The following is a 15,353-nucleotide window of genomic DNA, read 5'->3' as shown; positions in this document are numbered from 1 at the left end:
GCTTGTGTTGAAATGAAGGCAAGATTGTTATAGGGAGGTCATCAAAAGTTGATTTTTTCTGGGGCATTTTCTTTTTTCACTGATCGGAACTCGCCGTCGAGGAGATGGTTCGGGATTAGGTGTATGTAATTGTACATTGGGGCAGCGCGAGTGGATGATGTACAGTCGCTTCCCTAATTCTGGATCTCAAAAATACACTTAAATCCATGGTCAGATTCCAGCGACGAAATCCTTTGATTCCGGTGAATTATGGTCAGTCATCCGCTTCGTGTATTAGAAAAACTACAAAATTACTTTCAAAATCTAAGTTTTAATCTGAACTTATGGGATCGTCAGAAGTGAAAACACTTTTTCTAGTTCTGAGTCGGTTTAACTGGTTCTGAACAGCGACAATTTTTTTTCTTGTATAAAAAGTCAGCCAGAGCCATTGTTGCAAGCTGATTTCTAATTACGAATTTCTTGATTTCAAGAAAATTAGTTCATAAGTAACAATTTCAGCGAATCAACACGTGAAACTTGTGTAAGTTTTGACTCAACTTTTTCAGCTGTACTGCGAGCAATCAGCGATTACCCCGGCGCTGCACAGTTGATGAACCCATTACGTCACATACATGTACATTTCTTCTATGTCCATGTAGTTGAGTTTGCAACATACGTGTATGTGCAGTGTGCGTTCACTTACGGTGTAATCCACAAGTAGGAAAAGTATGCGTTTAGCTTTTGGCCTATTTACACAAAAACGGAAACTCCAAAAGTCATTTTCATTAAACATACATTGAATGCAAATGTTTATAGGACTGTTAAGTAAGAAAAAATATTTGGAATCACATGTACAGAATGACTTATCACCCGGTATTTTTTGGTTGATTTTTGTTGCTCTTGTGATTTTTGACAAACCGTTAAAAATGTCAAAGTTCAAGACGAAAATCTATCCGGCAAAAGATTTCTTTTCTAGATGCTTTCTGGAACGAAAATTTTGTACAAGAAGCTTACATTTCACCTGAACTTGTTTGAGAATGTAGAACACAGGAGAAGTAGTTTAGGAGCAGAAGAAAAGATTTATTTCAAGCGATCTGGATCTGGGAAAAATCTGGAATTACATGTAGGAAATTGGCTGTATTTTCCTGGGAAAAAACAACGCATTCGAGGTCTTGATTCTTGATGCTACAAAATGAAAATGCTATGACCAGGAGATTGGAACCAGTCCAATTTTGTGCTTTCGTACTACATGTACAGGTATATTGCGTGTGGCTTTGATCACAAAAGGTGCAAAGTGTTTTTCTGTTGTGCTGAATAATGATGGCACACTCATAATGTTCATTCCATAAAGTGCGATAAACTTCTTTGCATTTAGATAAACTACGAAGATGGTGGAGAATAGGGAAAATCCAATTGAAAAAATAGCAGGGCGGTGAGAATTTCAGCAGGGTGGCAAAACTTAAGCGGGGCGGTCTAAACTTTTGGCAGGGTGACCCGCCCCTACATTTAGTTGATAATTGGAAACTTGAGTGGGAGCACTGAGCCGGTACCGTACATGATACAATCAGCTCTTGGAGCAAGTGCTGCAGTTTATTGTCTGCTGTTGAAGTTTGTTTGAAGTTCATTTCATTATATGATTTGCTTTACATAATGTGTGCTAATTCTCATTCCAAAAAGGTTGATAAGATCTATAAAGATATTGCTTTCAAGCAAAGCACAGTCAGCATACAGAAGGCTTTGCCTCAAATGCTGTGAGCACTACTGTGTTCAAATATGATTTCCTACATTGGGGCAATTCAATAGTCATCAATTTTCTAAGTTAATTTGGGACGTTGAGAAACGTTGCTGGGTAGGTTAAAAGCAGACTCTGCTCCAATCTCTTTTGGATGTTATCAGGTCATAATGCTGCCGTGAACACCGTCCACTGGAGCCACAATGGCCAGTGGCTACTAACAGCCTCCAATGACAAGACCGCCCGCATCTGGTCCACATCTGCCTCAGACCCCGTCCTTGCCCTGAGTCACACAGACCATAGCACCGGCAGAGATCCGGAAAGGCAGCGGCCCGCTGATAAGGTTAGCCCGAGACTAAAAACATGTTGAGCTACGACAACGGCCATTTACACTGTCCCAGTGGAGTCATTCGGCATGGTTTTTGAATGTGTGGCGTTCATTTTGCCACGGACAGTAATCAGTCAAGTACCTAAAGGTAACACACTGGGAATAGCTGTCGCCACAGGGCCTATTTCCTCTGTATGTTGCCCAAGCCTCTACCCACCCCCTTAGCCCAGCTCCCCTCACTGCCAGGCAAGGGGACAAACTAAGGCATGTAAGTTGTAGTGCAGCCAAAGACTACATCTGATGGTCTCCATCACACCATGTCAATTTAAGACTTAGCAGAGGTAATTCCTAACACCCCCCCAAGTTACATGTAACAGGAGCCAGTATTTCAGGGGAAGCTTTGTGTTACTCTTGTTCTGATCAACAATGTAGTGACATATATTTCTATATTTGATCCAGACAATTTCGGTTTCACAAACTGACACCTGGTTGTGCACCCGCGTAGGAACCGACCTGATTTTCGTTTTGACAAACTGACGCCCTAGCTCATAAAAACAATACAGCGTGAAGAAAAATGCTTGGAAAAGTCGGCAAACATCTCCATCATCCATCTGTATACTTGTTGCATCGCACAAAAATTTAATGAAAAGCCTGGTGAAATTGTGATCATTGTCAGTTTGGGAAAACAAAAATACCTCGGTTCTCTAAAATGTGCACAATTGGATCACCTCTCGCACCACTGAGTGTCAGTTCTTGGTGTCTCTGACGAAATGGCACGCGAAACCTGTTGATCGTTTCATTGGAGCAGTGGACATGTTTTAAACAGCCTTGTGTCAGTAACGTTCCCAGTCAGCTTTTGATACAGTCTTATTTCCAACCCCACCAATCTTGTACACAGGGAGGAAATGGTGTCTTTGCCAAGGAAATCAAGGCAGCCAGGTTCTACTACGTTGATAGGCTCCTGTTGCTGACATCTGGAAGTACCCTGTACCTGTATAAGTACGTTGTGGATACCTCAGTGGATGATATTAAAAGGTGAGTCACCACTGCAGTGGTTTGATTGGTCAAAGCCCGCATGGAAAAGTGGAATTGATCGTAAATGACATCAGTGTCCATGTCCCTATGGGACATTGTCAGATTGATTCTTTTAAATTGGCTCTTTTCAGAAGGAAATGGTTCAAAACTTCCAATGCGCCAAACTAGCCTGCAGGAAGTGTGGTGTGTTGCTTTTGCTGTTGGGATCAGTTCCCTAGGTTGTTGTTCAGAGAGTTGGGATTAACCACTTCCTGCCGGGCGACCCTTTTTCGAGTACATAGGCTTTATATGCAGAGCCGGGGAGCCCGGAACTGGGACAAAAGAGTTGGGCCTTGTAACAAAAGACCATGCTCAGCACAAAGACTGAGCTTCTGGGCATTACTAATATTTTTCGCTCTCAATAGTGGAGAAAATCTAGCCTTCTTTTGAAACAGTATACTACAGTTTGAGGCATTTAGAGCAAGCGGATTACCATCGCGGACAAAAGCTCTCCACCACCGCAGCGATGAGCCACACAGCACCGCTGCACGCTAATCTGGCCCCTATTGAAAAGAGGTCAGCAGTACACTGTGCCGTTTCGGGAACAAAAGAATCTTACGTAACACCGCAAAATCTGGGCTCTTTTTCCAAGGCTGCAGGCCTGGCTGACATCCACTTTTGGTCGGCAAAAAGTATGCAGCAAAAAGGTCAAACGTTTCGACCATAGCTTTCCTTTGACTTTTAACAAGTTTAAAAATTCTGGCTAAAAAGTGCCTGCAGTTCAGATTTTTGGCCTTCATTTTTCAAATATTCGGTTTCAAAGTTGGGCTATTTGAAAATTCAGATTTCAATTGTAACACCACCTGAAAGGGAATATTACATTCAGGTATGTTTCTGGTGTGAAATTAACTACTCATAACAATCATGTTAAGTATACCATTGCTTATATAATCCAGGAAATCCCCTGACAAATATGCCTGGGTAGTCAGAGTCATTTTTCTGCTATCAGTGTTAATGTTAGTGTGGAGTGTAAATGTGGTCTTTTTTTTCACCGCAGGTATCAATGTAACTCCCGGTATAAACTTATTAAATCCTTCCAGTTGGAGCAGGCCCAGCAAATAACGGCATTGTCTGCGGTCAACGAATTTCACTCCTGTATCCTTTGCTGTGAAAAATATTGCAAAATGTAAAATATTTGTACCAACATGTACGTCCAAGAAGCCCTCAATTTGGGCTGGATTGTCCAGGGCCTATGAACAATTTGGAAGCCTTTGAAAAACTTGAGGGCCTGACAAAATAAGCTTATGTGTTGCTAAAAAACTTCACATCGTCACCCATGGTCACGTACACAAGATAAGGTTTAAATGTTGGACCATCTCTCTTTAAATTTCTGAATTTAAGAAATTTTAAACTAGCAAGCGCAAAGCTTAAGACATCTTAACTTGTCATACCTCTCTCTTAGATACAGTACATTTATTGGTCCAGAACGATCACATGACAGGGCGATATATCCACATATCACACATATCCTCATTCTGCCAATAGTGCATGCACGCGCGCAAGACTGAAGAGCTTCGGGAGGTTCAAGAGCGAACAGTTCTGCTCCTTTAGTCAATTTTGCTGGTACCCATGATACGTTTTGTGCATAGGCTACTAGGTAATTTGATCAATGATCGGGCTTGTATAACAGACTCCTTCCCGTTTCTGCAGCGTATAAGGCACCGTAATGGGGGGACCATTAACCAGACTACATGTGCTCACTGGTATCTAGATCACTTTCACATTAAAGTTTATGCAGTTCAAGAAAGTGAGGGAACTGTACATTTCCAGATGATGTCGTTTAAGTCTGTTGGGTTAATTGTACAGGTTGACAGGAGGCCTATCATCTGTTGAAATTCAGGGCTTGTTTCTTTGGATAAATTCTGTAAGACAGAGGTATGACAAAACAATTGTTGACCGTTGTGGGATGGGATATGACGTTTTGAACACCATCGGGCACACATATGATAGCACCCTCAGCTTCGCCTCGGGGCACTGTGTATCCCTTGGATGTTCAAAATGTCATATCCCACACCACAGCGGTCAACAATTATTAAATGAAGTGAAAGGATCTGGTACTAATATACACATATGGACTGCCAATACTTTCTTGAAAGGTATTTGGCGGCTAAAACACTGCCAATATTTAGAAAGTACCATCGAGAACCATGCAAACCCCATGTCCACCTGGACCTGGTCTCAATCGGCCCAACTCATCTGCTAGGTAACTGCATGCAGTCATACTCGGTATATCAATTTCAACCCCTTTATTAAATTGCACGAAGGCTATTTCCTGAGATGATACTTGAATTTAATCAACTGCTGTCAAAATGTCTCTCGAATCATAAACTGTTAGATCCTTCCCACAGTCACTTTCCTGCAAGTTTGTCATTGCGCCCTCTGTTGACAATGTATGACATCTGCAGAGTTAGACTGTTAACATTTTCATGTTTTGTCATGGTCTCATACCTTTTAGCTTGCCCAGAGTATTAAAGAGATGCAAGGAGTTAGATGTTTAACCTTTTCTGGTATCTAAATCAAAGGAGATGAGCCAGTGTCATTTTGGTATGATTTCATATTTACAAAATGGACAAGTGTGACTGCATTTTGTTTGACACTTGAACAGTTTGCTTGCGTGGTACATAGGTTTCATGCATACAGGTGTTTCAACCTTTTCTCAACCGTTTAGCCACCAGAAAAACTCAAACTGTGTACTAGTGAGATTTCTGTCATCGCTAGCGAAAGAGCTAAGTTGGGCAATATGATCATTCAGTGATTCAGCATGATTTGATATTTCCGTTGCGGATTTGCGGCAGCGTATGTACCGACCAGCCGGGGCAAGCATTACCTGCAAGGAGCTCTCCCTAGGGCCCCCCTTGAGTTTACGCTTGCATTTCCACCAATTACTTTCTGAGTCACGTAATGCGAGTGGTCAGCTCCTTCCCCAAGTTCATAACCTCATCGCAGGGTAGCCACCGTGCAGTCCAGAAACTTGTTACAACGTTGATTTACCATTTTCCTACCAGGACCAAACAAATCAAAACCGCTCCCCAATTAGCTGGGCATGATTCATAACATCTGTAGGGGGAAGCCTGGTTCTCGCGGAAAAGTGTGCGGTTTGCTGTACTCTGTCAGAATTTTCAGTGCAGTAGTCCCACTGTAATAAAACAAACTGATAAGATCATACTTTTGTTTCCAGATCACCCTTTCAATCATTTCTACATCCTCTTTCTGTGTATCTGTCAAGAAGTGCTATTTATATGACCGGCTGCTATTGCCGAGGCTGTTTATTCTCTCTCTCTGTGCCTGAACCCCCAAATGAAGTTTAAAAAAAAAACAGGCTTGGTCAAATCATGAACATCATCGCTGCCATGCACCAAGTGCCCAGAAAAAGGACCTTTTCAGATCAAACAAACTCCTGCACATCCTGTATTGTGTGCTGCTCACATTTGAATGGGTGTGCACGTGTAGTTTGTGGCCCAAAAGGGCACTGCTGCCAGCAAACAGAGCACCCTTTTTCACACAGTGAGCCTGTGTTTAGATGTAAGCAGCGGTCATATGAAGAAAAAAGAACACCCTCACTTCTTTTTCAGTGTAAAAATGTAAAACTGCACATCCATAATTCAACTTATATGTATTTACACCTACATGGAGTATTACACATAAATGGTCTGCATTTTTTCAGGTCTCAAGCAATCATAAATCTGTGAACAAGAGCCATATTTTATCTCTGGCTGTGTGTTTATTCTAAAGTTGTATGTGTATTTTTAAAACATAAAACATTTTTATAATTCATGGACTTGGAACATGCAGCAGTGACATTTAGTTTTTCCTCATACTGCTGTTATTGGGATTGGTTAACGCAAAATTAATCTCCTGTCTGATAAAGGCTGTTGTACCTTACACAAATTTGATATTACTTATGTTGCATGTTGAAATTTTCAAGAAAAAAATTCAAAAACTTTTTGAGAGTTTTTTCCTGCAACCTTTATGGGCCTTTCTTACGGGTCAGACAACATTCAGGGCTTTTTGCATGCTTTTCAAATGAAGCAAGATGAAAAAAAATGTTTCGTTTCTTCCTCCCGCTAAAAAAAAAGTTTGTCCCACATTTCCTCCTCCCTCCTGGTTCTGCCCTTGACTGCCGAGTGCTTCATTAGCACAGCTAGTGATCTTCCCTGGACAGACACTTTACTATTCTTATAGGATAATCACTTTCAGGGCATGCTATGCATGTGCTGCTCATAGCTGATAGGCATCCTGCTACATATGTTCATGGAAATACCTCCAAAACCACTTGGTGGTCCCTGTAACCATCATTGCTTGAAAAGCAGCTTTAAAGTCAGGGATTTGTGTTACGCTGATAAAACAGCTCATTTGTAATTGGAGGGCTTAGCTGTCAGAATCTTTTAGGAAGTTTACACTCAAAGTACTGTAATTTTGCAGAAGTACACTGGGGCCTATGTGTTTCTGTTCTTTTAACTGTTTGAAGTAGTCTTTCTTGGCAGCTGAGAGTGCCGTTGATGGGTTGCAATCAGAGCTGTTTAAATGCTGCATGCTGTACTGCACACATAATGAACAGCCATTTTGGTTCCAAAGTCTGAAGTTGGCACTACTCTGTTGATATACAGCTCTGGCTGTGATGCCACTTTCAACACTTCCAATTTCACAAATTATCTGTCCGATTATGAACCACAGTGTACATCTTTATACACACTCTGGAATATATTTGTGCATGTTTTTATGTTTTTTCCATTGACTGAAAGTAAACACTCTTGCGGTTATACAAAACGACATCATATGGATATGGAAATGAGTTTATTCGTGATCATGGAATTTTGTACTAAATGCACCGAACACCCAGAGAAGAGGTATTGTAAAGACTGATAATGATGTTAAGCACGGCTAACATCATTCAAAGAATTCTACTGGGAAAATTTCTGAGCAAAGCTTTTTAAGTTAGGAAGCTAGCAGCATGATTGGCAGTGCTCCTTGCTCTGTTGTAAGTTGAGTCCTACAAGTTTTTTTTTTTACTCCACAAGGGCCCACAGATTCCCTGTAGGATTAGACACACTGGTCAGTGAACTTTATCCAGTGAGTCATGAAATTTATAAATTACTTATCTGTATGCATTTATCCACGCAGAACCTTGGTTGTCTGCAGTGGGTTATCACCAGGTCCATTTGGACCACAGCCTGGTGGCAATTCTTGTTGACACACATACATGTATTTACCAGTGATGTCAACTCTTGAGCCATACGTTTTAGACTGGAACTAGCCACCAACATGTACGTCCTGTTTGCTGACATATCTGTATTATCAATCTTGATTCCCCAATTTGATTTTAGAAATGCATCATCATTTGTTTTCATGAAAAGGGATGGAAAATTGTTGTAAAGTGACTAGACAAGCACAGAATTTTGCTTAAGCACGAAAAAACCTTGCTTGATAAAGAAAGGTTACCAGAGAAAAAAGATGATCGATGACTCGCGATGTCGTGTTGCTGGTAGCCCATACTACGTCCGCAGTACACGGCGGGGGGCATGCGGAGGACACGGTCCAGCGGTATATAGTGGACTCTACAGCATCCAGACTTCAGTTGCCTGATGAATGCTAGCAGCACCGGCAACCGAAACGTCGCTACCAGCAACATGACATTGCGAGTCATCGATCATCTTTTTTCTCTGTATTCGTCATCTACCGCAGTGATTTTGTTTGTCTCTTCTAAAGGTTACCAGCTCAAACACAATGTGTTTGTCATGCCAACCAAAAGACGGGTAAACACCACTCCAAAACAATATACATCACAAGAAGTTTTGGCTGGTAACTTGATTTGTCAAGCAAGGTTTTTTTCATGCTTAAACAAATTTTTCGCTCAAGCAGCACTATGAAATTGGCCCCAGTGGTTGAAACAAATCTAGGTGTATAAAAAGTACTGGCTTGATTACTTCTTGTGTTACAACTACATGTAAGAACCATTTTGATTGCTTGATTGAGGACCTTGTCAATTATTAACTGGCAGATAGTGGTCAATAGTTATTTAAGTGTAACCCTTCATTGGAGCCATTGGGACAGACCAATGCTAGGCCGGACGGCATGGTCCTTGTTAGTTTTGCGGCTGTATGATGACGACCTCCTTTAAGAAGCTGCTGTTTCAGGGCACTTGTTTGCAAAGTGGCCGGGCTCGCCACACTTGAAACAAGTGACGTCATCAGTTTTCTGCTTTTTAGCTTCAGCAAGTTTGGCAGTAAAATAATATCGAATTTAATCATACACTGGGAAAAAAGTCTTAGAAAGTTAGTTCACTCACTCTGGAGGTATGTTTAGATGTCTGTCTTTTCCAGATGCTCAAAATGAAATTTTCCAATTACACAGTCTGTGCCATTATACGACCTTAACCCTCATCATCACAGATATTGTCATGTGTGCAGGTTCTGACAAGTCCTTGGAGTTTTTGGACATGAACGTGGGAAGGAGCATCCGTACCGTCCCGGATGCCCACACCAGACCAGTGCATTGCATTTGCCAGAATGAGGTAGTGCATTCTCCCCCTACTCCTTTCTACCTCCCGTACCTCCGACTTGTCAAACCCAACTTGCTAAAAACTCTCTACTTTCATCAGAATGGTGAGAAAAGACTTTCTCGAGGTGGCTGCATGCCTTAATATTGTGTGGAAAAGGGTATCATTTGTGCACCAACCTGAGTGAGTTGGAAGGCACCACCTGACATTCTAGACTTCAAAACTTGAAATTGCATAGGGAAGAATAGTCTCAACCACATGCTCCTTAATTGTCAAAGTTTTATAAAAAAGCTGTGTCGATTTCTTGTGCACTAACAAAAACTTGTCCAAGACATTCCTAGGACTTAATTGTTTATGAGATCTAACAGCATCACAAGCAGCTGCTATTTCAGATTAGTTTACTGTCGTATGAAAAAGTGAATTTTTTTGGAAACGAAAGTCTTTCACTTCGAAGCAAAAGAGTACCTACATTCCTTAAATCCAACGTGAATCCCCAAAATAGTGTTTACTGCTGTAACGTACATGTACTGTCACACCTTCTGAAATTGGGCATGAAATATGTTCCTTTTGCCCCATGAAAAGCAATTTATTAACATGACAAAAACCTTTCATCTTTACTTCATATATTATGCCACTTGTAAACAGCCCTGCATTGGCTTTGTTATTCCATACAAAATTCCTTTTGTCGATCTTAAGATGTATCATCATTAGTGTATGTAAAAATTGGCCTTTCATTTAATTGAAACCATTTTTGGAAACCAGAAGAGTGATCTCACTGGTTTTCAGCAGCAGTTATGTTTGTAAATCTGATTCCTCCCTGCACCTGCTCTTTATCACAAATATACTTTAGGGGGGAGTGTGTCAGATATGAAGGGCATGTGTCACCCAATTGAGTATTTCCCAACTTCTCATTGTTGTGTTATACGGGAATTGAAAGTTAGTCCATGGTGATTCAATTGATTATTGTCACCTGTTTGACTTTACTGGTAGAGTGTAACAAAATGTGAGATTGCTGTAGCGTGAAACATCCGTTGTTTACCCAATCGGTGATATACATGTACTTATACACCTATAAAGAGGGGAAGCTGAGGGGGATATGAATGCCAGTAACAGCTGGTGCAGTTTTGCTCCTCTGTAAATGCTCAGTGTCCCCTGAGATCTGGTAGAAAAATATTGCAACTTTGCTTGCGTGGGACGTGAATCTGTGACCAGCTTGTTAGTTCAGAAATCTTGGCAAAACTCTGCCACAAAGTTTGTCGGGGTTGGGTGGCTTGTTGAAATCCAATACGGGATTGGGTGCCACTGGAAGTTTGGAATTTTTCATAAAATGTTGTGTCTGGGAGATGTCCTTTGTTGCCACTGTAAATTATTAAGCACTTCATACACAGTAACTTTCAGGAGCTTGTGGAGATAAAAATTCAAAAGTTTTCCATGCCACATCACACTTAATGTCATCAAAAAGGGAATAAAATTATTATTGGAAGGCTGTAAACAAGCATATTTAAAACAAAATTGGGGCCAGGTGATGATAATGCACTGAGCCAAAGGCGAGGGCCATTACTGTTGCCATGCTCGTAGGTGGCTTTTAAATATACGAGTTGGAAATGTCACTTATCACACATTAGATTAGAAGAGGTTAGAAGCTTAAAAGACGAAAATTAATATTGTTCAAATGATTTTGTTCATCACTTTTACCCTCAGTGTTGTGAAACACCACGCTAGCCATATCTGTGTCTAGCTCACACGGTGCCAAAGCCTCCCTGTGTAGAAGTTGACGTGCGTTGCACATGCTACATGATCCGATGCAGAATGCAGCTGAGCCTGTGTAGAGTGCAATCCTGACTCGGTGAAATGCTTCATTGGCTGCATGGCACTCACCTTCATGAGGATGACAATTGTCATGTATGAGGGTTAGGTCTTCAGTGCAATGCTTGAACTTCTTACTTCCCCACACTTCAGAAACTGGAACACAGCCAGTTTCAAGCTGTGTCACCACTGTCTGTCTTATTTCTTCCTAAGGGATCTGCCTATGTCAGTCATCCCCCCACGGCGTATGACCTTTTCATCACAGCTGCCGTAGCAGATTGTGTGAAGTTGTGGGATCTACGCACAAATAGGTATGCCCAATATGTACCCATACATGCCCCATTATGTAGGGCACTGGGTCCACTGTTTTCAGGTCTCCAACTCCCCCCCCCCAACTTTCAACCAGTGAATCAATGTCATTTTCCTTCTCATTCCCAGAATGTTTGTGGTCCACAGGACACATTGCATCTTCTGATTGATATTCAGGAAGACATTTTCCTGATAACCTGAGTTCATAATTTACAAGACATGCCAGTAAATTCCACCATCCAAGTGTTTCAGTAGCGTTAACTTTCCCCTGTCTGACTTCAGATGAAGTGCCCAAAAGATGTAACATGACACCAACTTGTTCATATTGTAGATGTGTGAAAAGGTTTGAAGGCCACATGAATCGAGCACATCACTGTGGGGTTGCCATCAGTCCCTGTGCAAAGTACATAGCCACCGGATCAGAGGATAAATCTGTAAGTATGGTCACTGTCTGGCTCATGCTTTTGAGATGGGAGGGGTCAGTGTTCGGGGCTGGTGACCTTGGCCCGACCGTTCCTGTGGTTTTGTTTCTTCAGCTTACATGTATGCTTTTGAACCTGGGTCTTACGTATCCTATGGTTATCTTGTTAGTACATTTTAAAAAACCAATTTCCCAAGATTTTCGTCTCTAGAAGAAAGTTTCATATTATCATGCACACAACATTATGAAGTTTGTGCTGTTTGTACTTTAAGATCAGATTAATGTCAGTTTTTTCAATTTTCAAAGGAGTTTTAAAACAGTTTTGTCAGTCTTTGTAATCCCTGTTAAAATAACAATCTATACAGACAAGATAGACTCAAAATAGAGATGTTGTGACATGAAAGTTTTCAAGTATACCTGTAATTGCATTGGAGTTATCGTTTTCTGCATGCCATGTATGTATTTAATAATCTGTCAATGCTTTTTCAACTTTTTAAAGGTTTAATCTGGAGGTTGAGTGCATTTTTTATTTATTTATTTATTTATTAGCCACATCCAACAGCAGAAATAATGCCAATTACAGGAATGAAAATAAATGAATGCAAATAAAAAAAAATTGCAATTTAAATTATGGCATATATAATTGCTAAGTAAAAACTCAAAATAATTAACGGATATGTATGTGCATGTATAAATAAATAAATAGAGAATACACATAGATAAATCAGTTAACAAGAAAACAAGACAAAAGGAAAACTATAAGGCTGAATGACGGTAATCCAGGAAATAAGATGTTGTAGGAGTGGAGGGGAATCACAACCTAGGGGAGCACAGGTGAAGTGACTATTGAAACAAAGACAAACAATAACCCGCAGACGAACATATTAACAAACATCAAATACAACACAAATAAACAGACACCTGAACATCCACCATCAAATACAACATAGAAAACCAGACACCTGAACATCCATCATCAAATACAACATAAAAAAACAGACACCTGAACATCCATCATCAAATTCAACACAAAAAAACAGACACCTGAAGATCCACCATCAAATACAACACAAAAAACCAGACACCTGAACATCCATCATCAAATTCAACATAAAAAAACAGACACCTGAACATCCATCATCAAATACAACATAAAAAAACAGACACCTGAACATCCATCATCAAATTCAACACAAAAAAAACAGACACCTGAACATCCATCATCAAATTCAACACAAAAAAAAACAGACACCTGAACATCCACCATCAAATACAACATAAAAAACAGACACCTGAACATCCATCATCAAATTCAACACAAAAAAACAGACACCTGAACATCCATCATCAAATACAACACAAAAAAACAGACACCTGAACATCCACCATCAAATACAACATAAAAAACAGACACCTGAACATCCATCATCAAATTCAACACACAAAAAAACAGACACCTGAACATCCACCATCAAATACAACATAAAAAACAGACACCTGAACATCCATCATCAAATTCAACACAAAAAAACAGACACCTGAACATCCACCATCAAATACAACATAAAAAACAGACACCTGAACATCCATCATCAAATTCAACACAAAAAAACAGACACCTGAACATCCATCATCAAATTCAACACAAAAAAACAGACACCTGAAGATCCACCATCAAATACAACACAAAAAAAACAGACACTTGAACATCCAGGTAAGCAAACATGTAAATTTACTATGGGGACTGAGGACACACAAACAAGAAACAAACAAACAAACAAACAAACAAACAACCCGAACATTAACATGACAGTAATATGACCTTAAACAACTTGCAAAATAAACCGGTAAATTAAAACCTGATTTAAATAGAAAAGTTCTGCTCAAAGTTCTGTGCGTATTGAAATTTCTATGACTTGTGATTATGCAGTTGCATGTGGGACTATGGCCTGCTACTGTATGGTTTCACTTCACTTTGTGAATGCTGCATAGATGACCCTGTTTCTATAATTATTGCATTAGAATGGATCACAAGAACGCTTTGGATGTTGGAAAAGACAAACAGGTTGAACTGCATAAATAGTAGACAGTGTCTTAGATTCATGCATCCAAAGTAAACTTATTGTTTTGTTAATGCCTACTGAAAATTTGCAAGTGTACTGCTTCAGGGATCAAATTAAATATTTTCATGTTTTTTGGGTGGTTATTTAAAATTTGCTCTCAATAAAATGGCAGTTGAAAGGTAGAATATCACTTACTGGCAAACACCTGTATAAACACCACAATCTCTCAAAGCACTACATTTGCCTCTAAAATTTCATGGACAAACCAAAATTAAAAAGAACAGCAGAGTGGGAAACTGTCATAAAACTTTTTAACCCATGCTTATCGTACATTTTAATTCCTTCCTGGATCCTTCAAAATCCAGCAGAACATTTAATAGTGTTAAGGAAAGTTCGTGCATGGCCCTAAACCCTAATTACTCTCCCTGGTACTGTACACGTCGTGAAAGCTTAGAACACACAGAGGATGCCATTGCATTTGTGCGCAATGCAGGATTGAGGAAAATACTGGATTTTTTTTAAAATGCCATTAGAGTTGGTTAGGGTTTTCCATGTGGTCGAGTCCATCACAAGTCAATCTAGAAGTCGGTCACGAGTTTGCTGCTCATCACACATAATGGGAAATGAACAAAACTGGAGAAGTCCATCAAGACCAAACATGCCTTGGCCAGATCACATCTATTAATTTAAAACTTGACAAAATCAGAATTTTGTTGTGGAACTGAGGGCCTTTTTGATTCACACAGATGCAGATCACGTTCAGTGATCCAAAAGCTGGTTCGCTCTATCCTCTTGGTGGCTTCTAGTGTCAGTGAACCAATGAAGGATCACTGATTTAAATTCAGATCCATGTGAAACAAACAGGCCCTTAAGGATGTAGCCAATGAAAACAGCAGTAGTTGTGGATCCTCCACCGTGGAGGTGTATAATGTGGCCATCCCCTCCAACTATTCTGGCAAACTGATCAACAGGATGTTATGTGACCATACCTTAAGCAGTAAATGAATCTGAAAGTCTCATATATAAAGTTTTCGTCACTGGTTTTGCTGCCTCACTCCCCACTTTGTACACCATGGTGAGGGGCCATGCCACTGAACAAGAGCCAAAGTAGATCAGCATATAGTCAACTCTTTGATGAGTGAAAA

The 15,353-nt window shown here is 40.3% G+C and overlaps 1 protein-coding gene across 12 annotated transcripts in view; it reads left to right on the top strand.

The window, feature by feature from the left end:
* wdr27 (WD repeat domain 27) overlaps positions 1-15,353 on the top strand; it is a 254,700-nt gene that overhangs the window by 29,608 nt on the left and 209,739 nt on the right. For all 12 annotated transcript variants that reach the window (XR_015428172.1, XR_015428174.1, XR_015428173.1 and 9 more), the window contains exons 17-22: positions 1,876-2,054; positions 2,938-3,074; positions 4,111-4,208; positions 9,503-9,624; positions 11,629-11,726; positions 12,056-12,158. Coding sequence is in view for 9 of the 12 variants with exons in the window: in XM_087148074.1 (XP_087004200.1) it covers positions 1,876-2,054; positions 2,938-3,074; positions 4,111-4,208; positions 9,503-9,624; positions 11,629-11,726; positions 12,056-12,158 (737 nt within the window). In the remaining 3 variants the exon portion in view is untranslated. The remainder of the gene's footprint in view (positions 1-1,875; positions 2,055-2,937; positions 3,075-4,110; positions 4,209-9,502; positions 9,625-11,628; positions 11,727-12,055; positions 12,159-15,353) is intronic.

The sequence above is a fragment of the Acanthaster planci genome, linkage group LG01, assembly GCF_054643075.1.
Source record: "Acanthaster planci isolate LZ-2023a linkage group LG01, COTS_SCS, whole genome shotgun sequence".
In the NCBI taxonomy this organism is placed as follows: domain Eukaryota; kingdom Metazoa; phylum Echinodermata; class Asteroidea; order Valvatida; family Acanthasteridae; genus Acanthaster; species Acanthaster planci.
The sequence above is the reverse complement of the archived record's forward strand: the minus strand, read 5'-3'. Positions and strand labels throughout refer to the sequence as shown.